The 15,900-nt window shown below is 46.9% G+C and overlaps 1 protein-coding gene across 2 annotated transcripts in view; it reads left to right on the top strand.

The window, feature by feature from the left end:
* Window positions 1–15,900, top strand: part of PDE7A (phosphodiesterase 7A) — a 1,871,135-nt gene that overhangs the window by 486,475 nt on the left and 1,368,760 nt on the right. For both annotated transcript variants that reach the window (XM_069621123.1, XM_069621122.1), the window contains one exon: window positions 11,107–11,286. In XM_069621123.1, the coding sequence (XP_069477224.1) occupies window positions 11,107–11,286 (180 nt within the window). The remainder of the gene's footprint in view (window positions 1–11,106; window positions 11,287–15,900) is intronic.

The raw sequence follows: 15,900 nt of genomic DNA, 5'->3' as shown, positions 1-15,900 counted from the left end.
TTTGGATCGTGCAAGTGTAGTAACAAGAAGTACGGGGGAGAGGGGAGGAGGGGGAAGTGCCGGTCAGAGTGGAGTGCGCTAATACTAAGGAGGGAAAGGACGTGCAGGTCGGAGTGGCGAGCGTGCAATAGCTCGTGGGGGAGGGCCCATGGGATCGGCGAGTGCTAAGGGGAGACCAGGTGGACAAGTATCAGGGAACTGCAGAGAGTGCATGGGAAAGAAGGTCCATGAGCAAAGTGCGAGGAACAGGGTTGCAGGGCCAGCCAGGCAAGTGCAGGGGAAGGGAGCCCAGTAAGTAAAGTACAAGTAAGCGGGGGCGGTCAGGGGAGGCCAAGTGCGGGCGTAGACTGGTCGTGGAGGGCCTGGTACCCTGTGGTTGACCAGGCCACCACCGCTTCTTTTCTTGAGGTTATCTGGACTATTCTTTAAGTTGGATTTTCACCGTCTTATTATTTTGCCCTTCAGTGTAACTGCTCCCAACTAAGAATCTTGGAAATTATCTCACAGTTGGCTCAACCTCTAATTGATCCAGGTTCACTGTGTGACCAAACTCTCCCTTCGAGCCTGAGTAGTTGGCTGCAAAAGTTATGGTATGATTTCAGTTGCTGACAGTAAGAGTTAGTAGTTCTCCTAAGTGGGCATGTTGCTGTTGCCCTGCTTTTATCAAGTCTTTTCTAATTATAGTCAGTCTATGTGCAATGCTGGCCCATCTAGCAATTTAACTACGTCCTTCCAAGATTCAGCTCATGTATGTCAGTTGCCCTCATCATTTGTCCCACTCCTTCCCCTGGACTTGATTCACTTCCATCAACAACATCACTGTTTACGTATAGATAAGAATTCTTCATTAGAATGTGGAATTTTCCACACTGCACTGCTCCTCAATCCTTGACTTCTGCTGGCTTGTAATAAAACTCTTGCGACACAAGTTAACTGCTTTTTGCTGATAGTATTCTTGCCCTTTTTCATTTCATTTACCTTTGTTAGAGGCTGTGGGCTACTTTGTACAGTTAAGTAACTCTTAATTACCTTCTAACAGTCAGCTCTGTTTAGTTAAACTGACCTGTGCACAGCTTAATTACTGATATCATTTTCACCTGTGCTGTAATGAAATTTCTGAGGCTTGTGGAATCTGCTTAGATCACATGCTGTGCATAGGCCGACATCTAGTGGAAGCAGCAGAGTATTACAGTTGCTTTCAAAATTCGAAAAGGGACGTCGACAGGGTGTGCCATTAATACCATCCCTAGTGTGATGTCCACTGTACCCATGGACCTTCACGCGTCAAAGTCCCTCAGATTGTTTTTTTTCTCCCATCGTAGATGGACGCACAGTAGCGGCGTTCCTCTTTCGGCATATCGCCAGTGATTATGATTAGAGCTAGATCTCTCTTCCTAGCCTTTATCCACTGATCAAGATCATCTTCGACTACGGTGAAGGAAAATGAGCATTGAAGAAGGGACCTTTTTGATGAATCCGTTCGGCCCATGAGGGCCACACCAGGCTTCGGCCGACACAGTAGGGAGAGAGGTGGGGGAGGTCCTTGAGAATGTATCTTCCCCTTTTCCTACATTACTTGCTGCCATTACTTCTTATCATGGATAAGACCCCTTTCAAGTTCTGTCCAAGTTGCAGGAAAAAATTCCTGTGGGTCGACAAGCACCTGGTGTGCAACCTCTGCCTCTCTTCGATGTGATCGCATGGGAAGTGTCGAGCCTGTAGGCTCTTCAAACTGAAGACATTGAAGGACCGTAAGACGAAACGCTGGGCCACCCACGCTATGCAGGCCGAAGCCACCTAGACGTGGAAGGGACCTTCAGCGATGGTAACGACACTGTCATTTCGGAAGGCGAAGAAGATACGCTAGTTTCCCAAGTGCAAGCCCCTGACCCTAACAGACAGGCCAGCTGTCCTCTTATGGGGATGACCCCACAGAGGCACGGGCGCTCTCACACGCCCTACCTCCACTAAGCACACAAGTCAGGGTCAAGGCTCGACACGAGGTCCCCACGCACGACGGCTAGGGAAAGGATCACAAATTCACTGTCTTCTGGGCATTTGCAATCCCGATTGCCACATGACAGGCCCTGACTGTCGAAAGACAGCACAGACATTGTGCTTAAATCCGCACCCAAATGTAGCACGTTGGTTGACGAGGCGTCTGGGCCATTCCATGACCGAAATTCAATGTTCTTTGTCGAACTCGGGTAAGGCCTCAGTGCAGGCGGGATAAGCCCAGATAGTGGAGTGGAAAAGCATGTCCTGAAAGGGCTTAGAAAGGAGAAAGGGTCTAAGAGGCACTCTTCCAAGATGTTTCATAAGGATAAGGATAGGTCAAGCTCCCCAAACAAAAGAAAGTATTGTCCCTAGGTTGCGCTCCTCCTGAAATGATGGCAAACGCACCATCCGAGTCCTATAAAGAAGCTTAAGCTCCTGCAAATGGTTGGAATACGGATTCAACCCATAATCAAGTCAAGGACAGGCGCTTCATACTGAAAGATCTTTAACTTCTTATTGCGGACCTATAAGAACTGACTTAAGGTAATCCTCAAATTGGATAAACAATCAGGACATCAGTAACCTACATAAGAAAGAATCTTAAAGCATTGAAACAAGGATCCTTATATTCAGTTTAGTTCTACTAATCATCTTACCTCCTGAAGAACCACTCATAAACCAAAGTGGGGAAACGCGTATTAAGGACTGGTAACAATAATTATACAACAAGGATAATTGGTGACATAACCAACTATATCAACTAGGATATTACCAAAGGATTGTAAAAAACACCTCAACAATAAAGGTAGAACTGGTTTATTTTAAGCAGTATCTTCAGGAAAATCATCATTTAACATTCAACAACATAACCATTGGATAAACAGAGCGAAATGGTAGACAAATTCTATCAAGAGACCACAAATTAACAATCTAATAGAAGGACACTATTGATACTTAAAAATTGTATAGTCAAAAACAGCATTTCGTCCATTACATGGAAACTAATTATCCTTTAAACTGGGTAACCATCAAATCAATGGCAGCCAGTTTCTTTGCTCTAAGATTGGACTCAACAAGTTTGTGTTTATATAATTTTTTGTTTCCTGCTTCTTCGAGGAATACCATTAAATAAACCTTTTGAAAAATTGTAAATTTGAATTTTTTTTCATTTCAGGAGGAGCGCAACCTAGGGACAATACTTTTGTTTGAATATCAGCATAGCTCAGGTCAGCCTCTGAGCAAGTCCTAAGGTTGCTGCACCTTCTCATTTTCATCTTATTACTAAATCTACTTTCATATATATAATGAAAAGGAGGGCGCCATTATTGTGCAAAGGGCTGACCCCTTTTTTAGTAGGACAGGCTCCCCACCCAAGGCCCAGCCTCATAAGACTTCCCACAAGGATACTCCTCCTGAAAAGGACTCCTCATTAGGCACTGTAACCCCCCAGGCTTCCACATTAGGCTCTATGTCCATTCCCAGTTCAGCCCAATGGACATGTGAGGACAGATAGGGTCATGAGGAGGATGGACTTTATTGGGATTTTATTTTTTAGAAAAACCCAGACACTTTCCAAAGCATTCAAAACACTCCTACTACAGCTGCCTCTGGTTCCAAAGCCTTTGCAAATGTCCCTACTAGTCAACCCCCATCTAAGAAGTCTCGTCCGGACACCCTGGATATTTCACCATAGATTGATCCTCCATACGTTGATCTTTATGACATAGACTATTATGATGAGGATGCTGATGCTGTAGATACTTATACAGCTCAAGAGGGCACAGAAGAGGGCTATGGTTATGACGAAGAGACATATATGTACACTATAGCATCTCCTTCAACCAAGATCCCCCAGTGGCTGACTCGCCTATTGACAAGCAGCCCCTTCTTAATGACATGCTCATTAAAACGGCAGAACACTTCCAAATCAGAACACCAGAGACCCAACAGGACAAGGTTTTTGTTGAGGATCTCTTGGGGATAAAAGAAATCTGTAACTCGGTTTATTCCAATCCTACAATCTGTCCATAGAAGAATCCAGCCTTCTCTGGAAACCCCGAATCAGATGCGCACAGTTAACCCACGCATAGAGAAGCTCTTCTGTTCCTCTCCCAGGGACCCCTTCTAAATCGGGGGACAGCTTAAACCAGATTCACTCGTGGTTACAACCACAAGAATGGGTACTCCACTAGCGTCCTCCGACGCGCCACCTGACAAGGAAAGCAAGAGCCTATACACCATGGGCAGGAAGGTAGCCTCTTATGCGGCTTTTCAAGCAAGAATAGCTAACAATACAACTCTCTTAGCTAGCTATAATTGTCATAAATGGGATGAGGTGTCCGCACTACTATAATCAGCACCGGAGCCCTTAAAGACTGAATTGGCCCAGGTAGCAGCAGAGGGCAGAACTGTCTCGAGCTGCATCCTGAAGAACAATTTAGATGCCGCTGACCATGCAGGAAGAATAATTGCGGGGGCACTATTATAAAACGCCATGCTTGGCTTCGCCTATCTGGCTTGAAGCAGGAGACGCAAGCATCACTGCTAAATATGCCTATCAAGCCCAATGTCCTTTTTGGTAAAGCAGTCGAAGACGCTCTAAATTCTGCAAAAGAGAAATGCGATACTCTGAAGTCCCTGGGACAGCTTAGAGAGAAACCCTCAGGCCGAGGGAATAGTAATTTTTGTTGTTTCAGAGGTCGAAATTCCCAAAGGGGTTCAGCTTATGGTCAAAACCAAGGGTCATCCTGGGCAACAATCTGGGGACAATCCTCACAGGGTTACCCGAGAGGACAGTGCCAATCTCGCGACCAGGAGCGGTCCTCCACCTCTAGAGGTGGAGCAACACCTCCAAAACAGTGACAGTCCGCTTCAGGTGCCTGCCCAGGTCTATCCAGTAGGAGGGCACATTTCCAACTTCACCCAAGCATGGGAGGGGATCACCTCAAGACAAGTGGATGATATCCACCGTGGCATGTGGGTACTGTGTGGAACTAATCCATCGACCCCAGAACCATCCCCCGCACCAGAAGAAAAACTCTGAGGAAGAACAGCACATCCTTCTCGAGGAAATCAAAACGCTGCTCCAAAAGGACGCCATAGAAGTCGTCCTGGCCAAACAGGTAAACCAGAGTATTTATTCAACTTACTTCCTTGTGCCAAGAAAGATCTAATGATGCGCCTAGTATTAGACATACGCCCAGTATTGACAAAATATGTCAAGCCACAAAAATTCTGCATGACTACGGTACAAGAGGTAATCCCTCTGCTAAAGCAGAGTGGACTACATGGCAACTCTGGATATGAAAGATGCTTAATTTCATATTTCAATGTTCCCAGTACACAGGAAATTCTTGCGATTCAAGATAGCAAACCAGCACTACTAATTCAAGGTGCTACCCTTCGGAATAACATCAGCTCCAAGGGTATTCACCTAGGTACTGGGGGTGGTGGCAGCGCACCTGCGCAGGGAGTCAATCCCAGTCTACCCTTACTTGGACGACTGGCTGATTACAGAAGAAACCCCCCCCCCTAATTTGCAGGACAAACATCCAAAGAATTATACATTTTCTTTCAATTGGGCTTCTCAATAAACGAGAGAAAACCAAGTCTACTGCCAAGCACTACCAAACAGTTTCTAGGAGCTGTAATAAACACAATGGAGGCTTTAGTCTTCCCCTCAGAGGAAAGAGTCCAAAATATGTTACTGCAAATACCACATTATCAAGCCGGTCGCCAGATAACCATACGCAAAGCTATGCGATTGCTATGCATGGTGGCATCTTGCATTTACCAGGTGCCGCACGCACGCCTGAGTCGTTGGTGAAACAGTGGTCACAGGCAAGCGGTCAGTGGGACGATCTAGTGGTCGTTTCGCCAACACTAGTACAGATCCTTCACTGGTGGACAAGGGAGAATCTGTTAAGGGGCAAACCCTTCCACAATCCGGAGGTGCAAGCGATAGTGACAGACACCTCGCTTGCTGGGTGGGAGGCTCATCACCTTCATCACTCTGCTCACGGTCTGTGGTCTCATGCCATGGCACAGAACCACATCAACCTGTTAGATCTGCTGGCAGTATTCAAAGCCCTTCAGGCATTCAAGATACAGTTGACCGGTCTGTCGGTACAAGTCCTGACCGACAGCACAACAGCTATGTTCTACATCAACAATAAGGGGGGCACTCATTCTCCAAATCTGTCCAAACTAGTACAACAGATTTGGAAATGGGTACTCAAACAGAGGATATTCCTATCCTCAAAACATGTTCCAGGGGAACTTAATACGTTAGGAGACTGTGTAAGCAGAGATCCCCTACCAGAAGACCACGAATGGCAACTAAACACAGAGGTCTTAGATCATCTCGTCTCTCAATGGGGTTACCCCACACTAGACTTGTTCGCTACAAGCAAAACCAAGCATTGCCCAGACTTCGCATCCAGGTTCCCACAACCAGGCTCCAAGGGGAACACCCTTTGGATGAACTGGTCAGGGAGGTTTGCTTAGGCTTTTCCTCCCACTCGTCTCATGAACAAAGTGGTGAACAAGATTCACAGAGAACAAGTGACGCTCATCCTAGTTGCCATGAGGGCGAGGCAGCCATAGTTTCCACATCTGTGCAAACTGGCGATGTGCGATCCCATCAAACTCCTGTGCCAGACATACTTACTACGGTGGAACAACAGTGCACCCTCAACCCCAGTCTATGAACTTGCCAGCGTGGCTCCTGAAGTCATAGAGTTCGGACATCTTAATCTGCCACAGAGGTGTATGGACATCCTAAAGGAAGCAAAAAAACCTAACACTAGACACTGTTATTTTGACAAGTGTAGGCGATTTGTAGTTTGGTGCCAGTCTAAACAGATAAACCCCATAGAATGATATGGCATTTATAACACGCCTATACCCAAGTGTTTCAAGGCGCAATGAGGGAAGGGAGGGGGAACAGAGGGAAGACTGACAATGATCCTACTAAGCCAGGTGTCATTCAGATCGTGCAAGTGCATGGAAAGGAGAAGTGAGGGGTGAGAGGACAGTGCAGTACATGAGATAAGAAAATAAATAAATAACAATGTAAGCATGGCCAGCAGTTGGCAAGTGCAGGGGTAAGTGCAGACGTCGGGTGTCAAGTGCTGGTAGCGGGACTGTAGGGCTACAGAAAACAGTCCGTAAGAGCGGGGGTTGCCAGGAAGGCAGTGCAGGAGTGTGACTGGTGGGGGAGCGAGGGGACCTGGGCCCGAGATCAGAGGGTGGCCAGGTAACCAGTGCAGTTTCAGTGTCAGCCAGGAGGTCAGCAAGGGAGAGGAGGAGAAAAAGCAGACTCAAAGAGAAAGGTTTTGAGGTGCTTCCGGAACCGAAGATGATTCTCCTCAAGTTTCAGGGAGGCCGTTCCAGAGGGAGACCCCAGCTGAAGAAAGAGATCTACCACCAACTCGTTGCTTGGAGAAGCAAATGACCCTGCGGGAGTTTGAGGTAGATGAGCGAAGAGGTTGAGAAGGAAAGTATTTGGGGAGAGAGAGTTGAAGGTATTGAGGCCGCAGGCCCCAGAAGGCCTTGTGGACGATGCAGAGGGTTTTGAACTTAATCCTTGCAGCCACTGGGAGCCAGTGCAGAGATTTCAGTCCTGGAGAGATACGATCCCTGGGCTTGAGGCCAAGGACAAGTCTTGCAGTCCTGTTCTGAATAAGTTGCAGAGGGCGAACAATAGAAGCAGGCAGTTTTAGAAAGAGGCTGCTGCAATAGTCCAGCCTAGAGATAACCAGAACTCTGGAGACAGTGAGCTTCTGGGGGAAGGAGAGGAAAGGAAGAATACCTCTGAGGAGGTGCAGCTGGTAGTGTGACTTCTTTGAGACATCAGAGATTTGAGGAGAGAAGGAGAGTGTAGAGTCGAAGATGACCCCGAGGTTTTTAGCCTTGCAGGTGGGAACAGGAAGAGGGCCAAGAGGCCGGCCAGAGAGCTACAGGAAAGGAGGGAGCAGGTGTGCCGATGAGAATCTCAGTTTTACCAGCATTATGGCAGTGGTCATTGCCGGCACACCACTCCTGGATAGCAGACAATCGGAGATGAGGGAAGTAGAGGAGGAGGCTGAAGGTAGCGTGAAGATGAGCTGAGTGTCGTCCACATAGCACTGCAAGTTGAGACATAGAGCTGCTACTCCATCTCACATTCTAATTTATATGCTCCACTTGCTAGATTCAGGGTTAGTCTTCAACTCCATAAAGGTCCACCTGAGGGCTTTATCGGCTTACACCACCTCCCACAATAAAGTATTGTGGTGGAAAGTACTGGTCATTAAGGCATTCATGGAGGGAGTAAAACGACTCCACCCTCCAATTTCTAATCCACCGCCAGGATGGGATCTCAATGCAGTACTCGCTAAGCTCATGGGCGATCCCTTCGAGCCGATGCATAAGTCAAGTCTTAAACACTTGACCTACAAGACTGCCTTCTGAGTGGCTATTACTTCCATAAGGAGAGTTAGTGAATTACAAGCATTGTCAGTGCAGGATACTTTCTTTATCATACACAAGGATAAACTGGTTTTACGCACTTAACCTAGATTTTCTCCTAAATTCATCTCTAAATTTCACGTAAACAAGTCCATCGAGCTACCGGCCTTCTTCCAGAACCCCAACAGCTCGGCTGAGGTTAAACTCCACACACTAGATGTGAGTAGGGTGGTCCTTTACTATGTAAACAAGACCAGACCGCTGAGGAAAACAGATCAACGGTTTGTCTTCATAGCACCAGGCAGAGAAGAAGACTGTGTTTCCAAGAATGCCATCTGAAGATGGATAGTCGGATGTATACAACTGTGCTATTCTTTATCAAACAAGACACTGCCTTTCATGCCAAGAGCTCACTCCAGAAGGAACACAGGAGCCAATCTGGCTTTCATTGCAAATGTCCCCCAAAACAGCATTTGCAAAGCAGCTACATGGAGCTCAGTACGCACCTTCACTAAGCACTACTGCATTGACGCACATTCCAAGACAGATACACAGGTGGGACTAGTGGTTCTAAAACATTGGTTTGCTAATGAACCTTCTCACAACCCGCCACCTTCTCCTAACACTGCTCGCTAATCTATGCACAGCATGTGATCTAAGCAGATTCCGCAAGCCTCGGAAGGGATAAATTACTCAGCGTAATCGTATTTCTGATGCATGTATCTGCTTAGATTCACATGCAACCCAACCTTCCTCCCCTTGGAGAGAAGGTGCATGGATGCTTTGAGCTTGTCTGATACCTATCTGCTTGGATACACCAGTACTCAAGCATACTACATGGCACCTCATGTCAGAAAGAAAACAATCTGAGGGACCTTGACGCATGAAGGCTAGGCATAGTATTACTGGCACGCCCTGTCGACGTCCCTTTTTCGAATTTCGAAAACAACAACTGTAATACTCTGCAGCTTCCATTAAATGTCGGCCTATGCACAGCATGTGAATCTAAGCAGATGCAAGCATCAGAAATACCATTACGGTGAGTAATGTATCCCATAACTGCTTCTTTGCTGTGGTGGCTCACCACCAATCATGAAACAAGATCTAAGTCGCAATAAGAGACATTCCTTTTAAATATAATTCGGTGGTTACTCTTATCTCAATTGGCCTCTACTTTGGCTAGCAACTGTCATCTCTTGGACCATTTCTCTCTTGCTCACTGTTTTCCCTCTTGGGTAGGGGAGTAGTCGACCAGCTCCCAAAACTGTCCTCCTTGGTACTCTTGAGGTTTATCAGCACGGAACACTTTGCCTTGTAACAACCAACACCTCTACGTCTAGTGTTCCGGTGCAGAGTGCTTCATTTACACTTCCTAGCAAGCAGTTTTGCTAGACTTCTTCAGCTACTCTACATACACGCTCTCCATTATGCTCTGTTAATTTTCTCCTTGGATAGAAGCTCCATGTACGGACCTTCTGTCTCTCACCACTAATTCTTCTGACCTCTACGTAGTGCTTTCGAGAGTTCCTTCACTGGGTTCTGGCCACTTTGATCCTTTCTTCTGGCCCGGTTCTAGCAGGGCAGGTTTCCCCCTTAAATGTAGATGGTGCAATGCAGCAGCATCCCCCATTAGCATACATTTGCCCAGTTCAGAGTTTCAATTTTGCTTTGCCCCTTTTTCTTAACTCCTTGACCCTGGTCACATAATCATAAACAGGTGAACAGACTTGCAGCTCAATTTGTTTTCTTTTTCTGGTGGAGGCAGTTTGCTACATTACTTAGCACAACACAAAGCCCTCCCGGAGGACCTGCACAAAGGGATCCCAACTTCCACGCAGCTCCTGCTTTGGGCCTGACCAAGTCACTTTCAAAGTGTGCCAACACCTGTGACCCTAACCCAATGCAGATTGTGCCAGATCCATTATAAGTTTGTACTTGCTCTCCAGATATATGACTGGAGTGCCTCCCTACCCCAGCACCAGTGCAATAGGCTTCACCATGTGGAGTGCGGCACCTATTCGCTGCACACTCCACTCCTCATACCATCAGCTCTGTTCAGGTGCTTGATTCTCAAAACGGGATCAGGCTCATCAACCACCAGACAAGTCAGAAATCGTGGCTCCGCTGCCTCTGGTGATACCAGTGAACCAGGTAATACCAGTGAACGACACGTAACAAATACACATCTGGCCCTCCCGATTGAAGTCCCCAGCTGAACCGGACCTGGGGGGACAACACATAGCTCTAGGAAGACCCCATAAAGGAACAGGGAGATACCACAGTTGCCACCATGGCTAAATAAACACTAGTTTAGTTTAGTAACGTGTGCTTATTTAGCTGTAAATGGATCTGGAAATGTATCTGCTGGTCCGTCCTGCCCAAGTACTGTTGCCTGGCCACTATTGTTGCTCCCATCCTTGTCCCCCCAACCCACTCTTCAGTCTGCTTCATGAAGGAGTCCAGTTTGACAATGTCCTGATTATTAAAGGCAAGTATGTTCTCTTGTCTGATCAAACTAATTGTTCAAAAGAGCAAACCTGTCCTTAGTTTTTATATCCATTCTGTTGACATTTTACTATAATCTGTATGATTTGAGCTTTAAAATGTAATTGAACGCCTGTAAAAATCTCAGTCACTGTTTCCATTTTGTTCATGTAGCCGTGGACCACTCTGATTGGGAATCTCCAGATGATAAAGGCCATGCACTTGAAACAAATCGGAATGTGCCCCTTTCCGTTGATAGTGTATGTAGCGAACCGCAGCATATGGGAGGACATAACAGAAATACTGTGTCATCTGAACCTGTTTCAAGTGTTAATAACTATTCAAACACTGGTGGTGAGTGCTGTCGTCATTCTTTTTGCTTTTATCGCAATTTAATCTTTTTCATAGTACATTGTTTTTTTAAAAATGTTTATTGCCTTTGTTTACTAATCATACTTAAGCTGTCCAAGCTGACTACTCAATCCTGCACTCCTGGTTCACATTGCTTTAGAAAATAAATATTTATTGAAATTCTTACTTAATGTGTATAGATTTGTAACTTTATATTTATGTAAAGTTAGTATTATATTAAACAGATTTCAGTACAATCATGATTGTATAATAAGAATGTGTTCCTCCCGCTCGTAAGCGCTATAATGAGTCTTATAACCCAATTTTATGGTACTCTGTGTTTTAGCCTCGAAGGTTGAAGTGCTGAATTGGACCTGCAATGGGGTCAGATCTTGACAAAATACAGGCTGGCTAGTGTCTGAGACAAACGGCTTAACTTTTGAGCTTTCCACCCGGACCCTGAAAAACAATCTATACTTTATTGCAAAATAAAGAAAATCGATGTAAAACCTTTCTATTTTAGCATATTGTTGCTTGGTGGACGTTCATTGATAATTTGTTCATCATTTGGAAGGGAAATGAGGGGAAATGGCTTGTGTTTGTGAACATATTAGTTCATAATGAGATTAATCTTCGCTTTTTTTTAATGTATTTTTAAAATTATTTTTATACATTTTTCCAACAGGTATAACAATCCCCGTAACTCACCCCCTCCCCCACCTCTCCCTCGGTGCCGCCTCAGGGTTTCCGCTGCATCCTTTTCGCTGTTAGCCACATTATGTCTCTTTAGGGTCACTGCAGGTCTAAGAGTTTTAGGCGTTGCGGGCTCCATCCGATCATAAAATCGTCTGAGAAAGGTTAACACTCCCCCCCCCCCCCCCCCATTCGCCTGCAAATTTGTGCAATGCATTGTTCATAGCGTATGTAGCCCATTCCATTGTCTCAATCTCCCACACTTTGCGCAACCAATCTTGGAACGTCGGCGTGACTGAGCTTTTCCACCCTGGGCAATAATTGTCATTCCAGCTATGGTTAGCATCCACGTGCTCTTTCTCTGCCTCTCGGCTCTCCTGACACTCCTTCAGGTCGGAGGCCCAGTAGGGTCCATTCCGGGGGCGTGTTACCCCCTGGTCCGAACACCTGTTCTTGTGCTTGACAAACTTCCTTCCAGAACGGAACTATTTTTGGGCACCTCCACCAGATATGTTCCGCTGTGCCCTCCTGCTTACATCCTCCACAACAAATTCCCGTTGTCTCAAGGTATATCCTACGCAGGCGAGCTGGAGTATAATGCCACCCAAAGAGTATTTTATACAGGCCTCCTGGGTTTGTGAGGCTCTTGCTAATTTGGGGATTCTTCTCCAAAGTTTCTCCCAGTCCTCTTCTCTATTTCTCTACCCGGAATATGCTCCCATCTCCCCATGTACACCCACTGTGGCCTCGAGACTGCTTCATCCAGGATCTTGTACAGCTGTGAAATTAGTCCTTTCGAGCCATCGTTGGTCATAAGGAATTTCTCGAAGGGAGTCGGTGACCTTGTGGCCGCCTCCTTGTTCGACGGGTGTAGGAGCCAGTGGCGTAGTTGGGAGTATCTCAGTCTCTCACCCTCCCCCAGAGTGAAATCCCTTTTGCAATCCACAAAGATGCTGATTTCCCCCATATAAACATGTCTCTCATTCTCTGACAGCCCCCTTCCAGCCAGAACCTGAGTGCCCCCCTATCCAGCCCACGGGTGAACTCTTTATTGTTGAATAGAGGTGAGAAGGCGGACGGGAATGTTGTGATTTCCCTATGTTTGACCAGCGTGTCCCAGTTATCCGCAACTAGTTTGGTGATGGAGCTCTCATACATATGTTCTGGTCGGTGCTGCTTGGGTAGCCACAAAACCTCCCCCAATTCATGTTTTGTGACTGCCCTATCCATTCTAACCCAGTGTTTTTCTTCCCCCTTCATTAAGCCATTCCCTAATAACCCTCAGCTGGGTTGCCTCGTAGTATTGGCGGAAGTTAGGTAGGCTAGTCTCCCTTCTTTCCTCGTGCCATGAGTTGCTGCCTGATAACCCTTGCTCTTTTCCCCTCCTATGTGAATTTGTTTGTTACAACTTGGAGATCCCTGAAGAAGCTTGCCGGGACTGCTTGGGGGATAGCTTGAAATAAATAGAGCATCCTCGGCAGTATGACTATTTTTATTGCCGCCAGCCTCCCAAGCCAGGAAATCCGAAGATTCTGCCACGTGTGGAGGTCCTTTTTAATACTTTTCATTAGGGAGCGAGGGGTAATTTGCCACGTACCATCCTGTGAGACTCTGGGTAATCCTAACCCCCAAGTATGTGATCGCCCCAGGCCGCCATGCGAATGGTGTCTCCCGTTTCAACTCCCTCTCTTCTTTCCCCAGCAACAGGTCCAACGGCTCTGATTTATGCATGTTTATGCGTAGTCCCGACGTTTCCCCAAATTCCTTGAGTAGTAATCTACTCTGCCTGCTCGATTCTATGGGATTAGTCAGAGTGAGTAGCATGTCGTCAGCGAAGGCCGCTACTTTATGCTGTCTGCCCACAAATCGAATTCCCTGTATTCCCTCCGACTCCCGAATAGCCTGAAGGAGGGGTTCCAAGTAAATTGCATAGAGCAAAGGCGAAAGGGGGCATCCCTGTTTTGTGCCTCTTTGGAGTTGGAATGGCCTCAAGGTCATTCCGTTCACAACCACTCTCGCTCGGGGCCCCTTGTAGTTTGCCTTGACAATTTGCAAATAGGTGCCTCCAAGCCCCGTTTGTTCCATGACCTTAAAGAGGAATGACCACTCAACCCGGTCAAATGCTTTTTCAGCGTCTAGAGATAGTAAAGCTGCTGGAGTGCGAGTTTTTTCCGCCTTTTCCACTAGGTGTGCCACCCTCCGTATATTGTCCGCTGTCTGTCTACCTTTTATAAAACCCACCTGATCTTGATGAATCAGGACCGGGAGAAGCCCCTCTACCAGATTGGCCAGGATTTTTGTGTATATCTTGCCATCTACATTGATGAGCGCTATTGGCCTATAGGATGATCTTTCTTGGGGGTCCTTACCTGCTTTAAGAATCAGGTAGATCTTCGCTTCTTTCATGGATGAGGCTATTTCCCCCCTATCCCTAAAGGAGTTAACGAGGCGGGTCAGTTGTGGCACCAGCAACCCGGCAAAGGACTTGTAAAACGAGGCCGAGTACCCATCTGGGCCTGGGGTTTTGGCTGCGGACAGGTTCCTGATAACCCCCGTCACCTCATCCTCTGTTATCTCCTGGTGTAGACCGGTCTGGGCATCGCTATCTATTTTGTGCAAGTCTATCTTTTCCAGGAATTCCTGCTGGGCTTGGGCGTGAGGATTCTGTGAAGTATACAATGCCTCATAGAATTTGGCCATGGTTTCTTGAATATCTTCTGTTCGTCTGACCCTTTCACCTGTTTCCGTCTTTAGAGCTGTAATCTTATTTCTTGACGCCACTCCCCGGAGAAGGCGCGCTACTAGGGCGTCTGCCTTGTTCCCTCTAGCATAAAATGTTTGCCTCACACAGAGCAGGGCCCCCTCTGCCTTTTTGGTTCGTAAGATCTCCAGTTGACCCACCGCCCTCCTGTATACCATCTGATTGTGCCTGTTGGGGGTCTCAGCTACCTTGTTCCGTGCCTCCTCCACCTTTTTCTTGAGCCTGGTCTCCAGGGCCAGCAGTTGCTTATTTCTTTGCACCGTAACTGCTATGATTTCCCCCCTCATCGTAGCTTTAAACGCATCCCAACTTATATCTTCTCCCGTGTCTCCCCTCTTATTATTTTCAAAGAACTCTCTCATCTTGTTCTCTGTCTCCTCCCTTATTATGGGATCCCTCAACGGTATTCCGGGTATTTCCATCCCCATACCCCTCTTCCCCTCCTTCCCAGCTCTAGCTGCATAGACAATGTTTTGTGGTCTGCTTTTCCCATGGGGCCCACCTCTACCCCCTTAACCCTTCCTACCAAGTTCGCTGAGACTCAAATATAGTCTATTCTGGACTGTGTCCCATGGACTTCGGAGAGGAAGGTGTAACCCTCCACGTTCCCTTTCAGTTCCCTCCAAACGTCCCTCAACCCCATGCATTCCATTTTGTCCCTCAGTCCCGTCAAAGCCACCGCTCCCCCACCCGTGCTCCTGGGCCCCCTATCTATCTTTGGCCCTATCCCAAGCTATGTTGAAGTCGCCCATTATAATTATCTGGCCCCTTGCATACTCTTCTAGTTTTCCTAAGATGCCCCGCAGGAAGGAGTCCTGCCCTGAATTTGGCGCATAGATGACCCCTATCGTGTAGGTCACCTCTGTGATATTGCCGCTCACTCTTATGAATCTGCCCTCTTTGTCTCCGAGAGTCTCCTCAACCCTGAAGTTGACCGAATTCCTGACGGCCGGCGCCACCCCTCCCGATTTTGTGGGCCCGATGCCTGAAACAGTTGATCAAACCCCCTTAGCTTGAGTCGACTCTGGTCTTTACGAAGCAAATGCGTTTCGTGCAGCCCCAGAAAGTCTGGTTTCCCCCTTTTTGTGAATTGCTCAAGCTTTTTTCTTTTCAGTGGGGAGTTGAGACCCCTAACGTTATGGGTTACCCATTTGAACGGTAAG

Source organism: Ambystoma mexicanum, chromosome 5q (genome assembly GCF_040938575.1).
Source record: "Ambystoma mexicanum isolate Mex_15411 chromosome 5q, UKY_AmexF1_1, whole genome shotgun sequence".
NCBI lineage: Eukaryota > Metazoa > Chordata > Amphibia > Caudata > Ambystomatidae > Ambystoma > Ambystoma mexicanum.
Note: the sequence above shows the minus strand (reverse complement) of the source record. Positions and strands in the feature narration are given on the sequence as shown.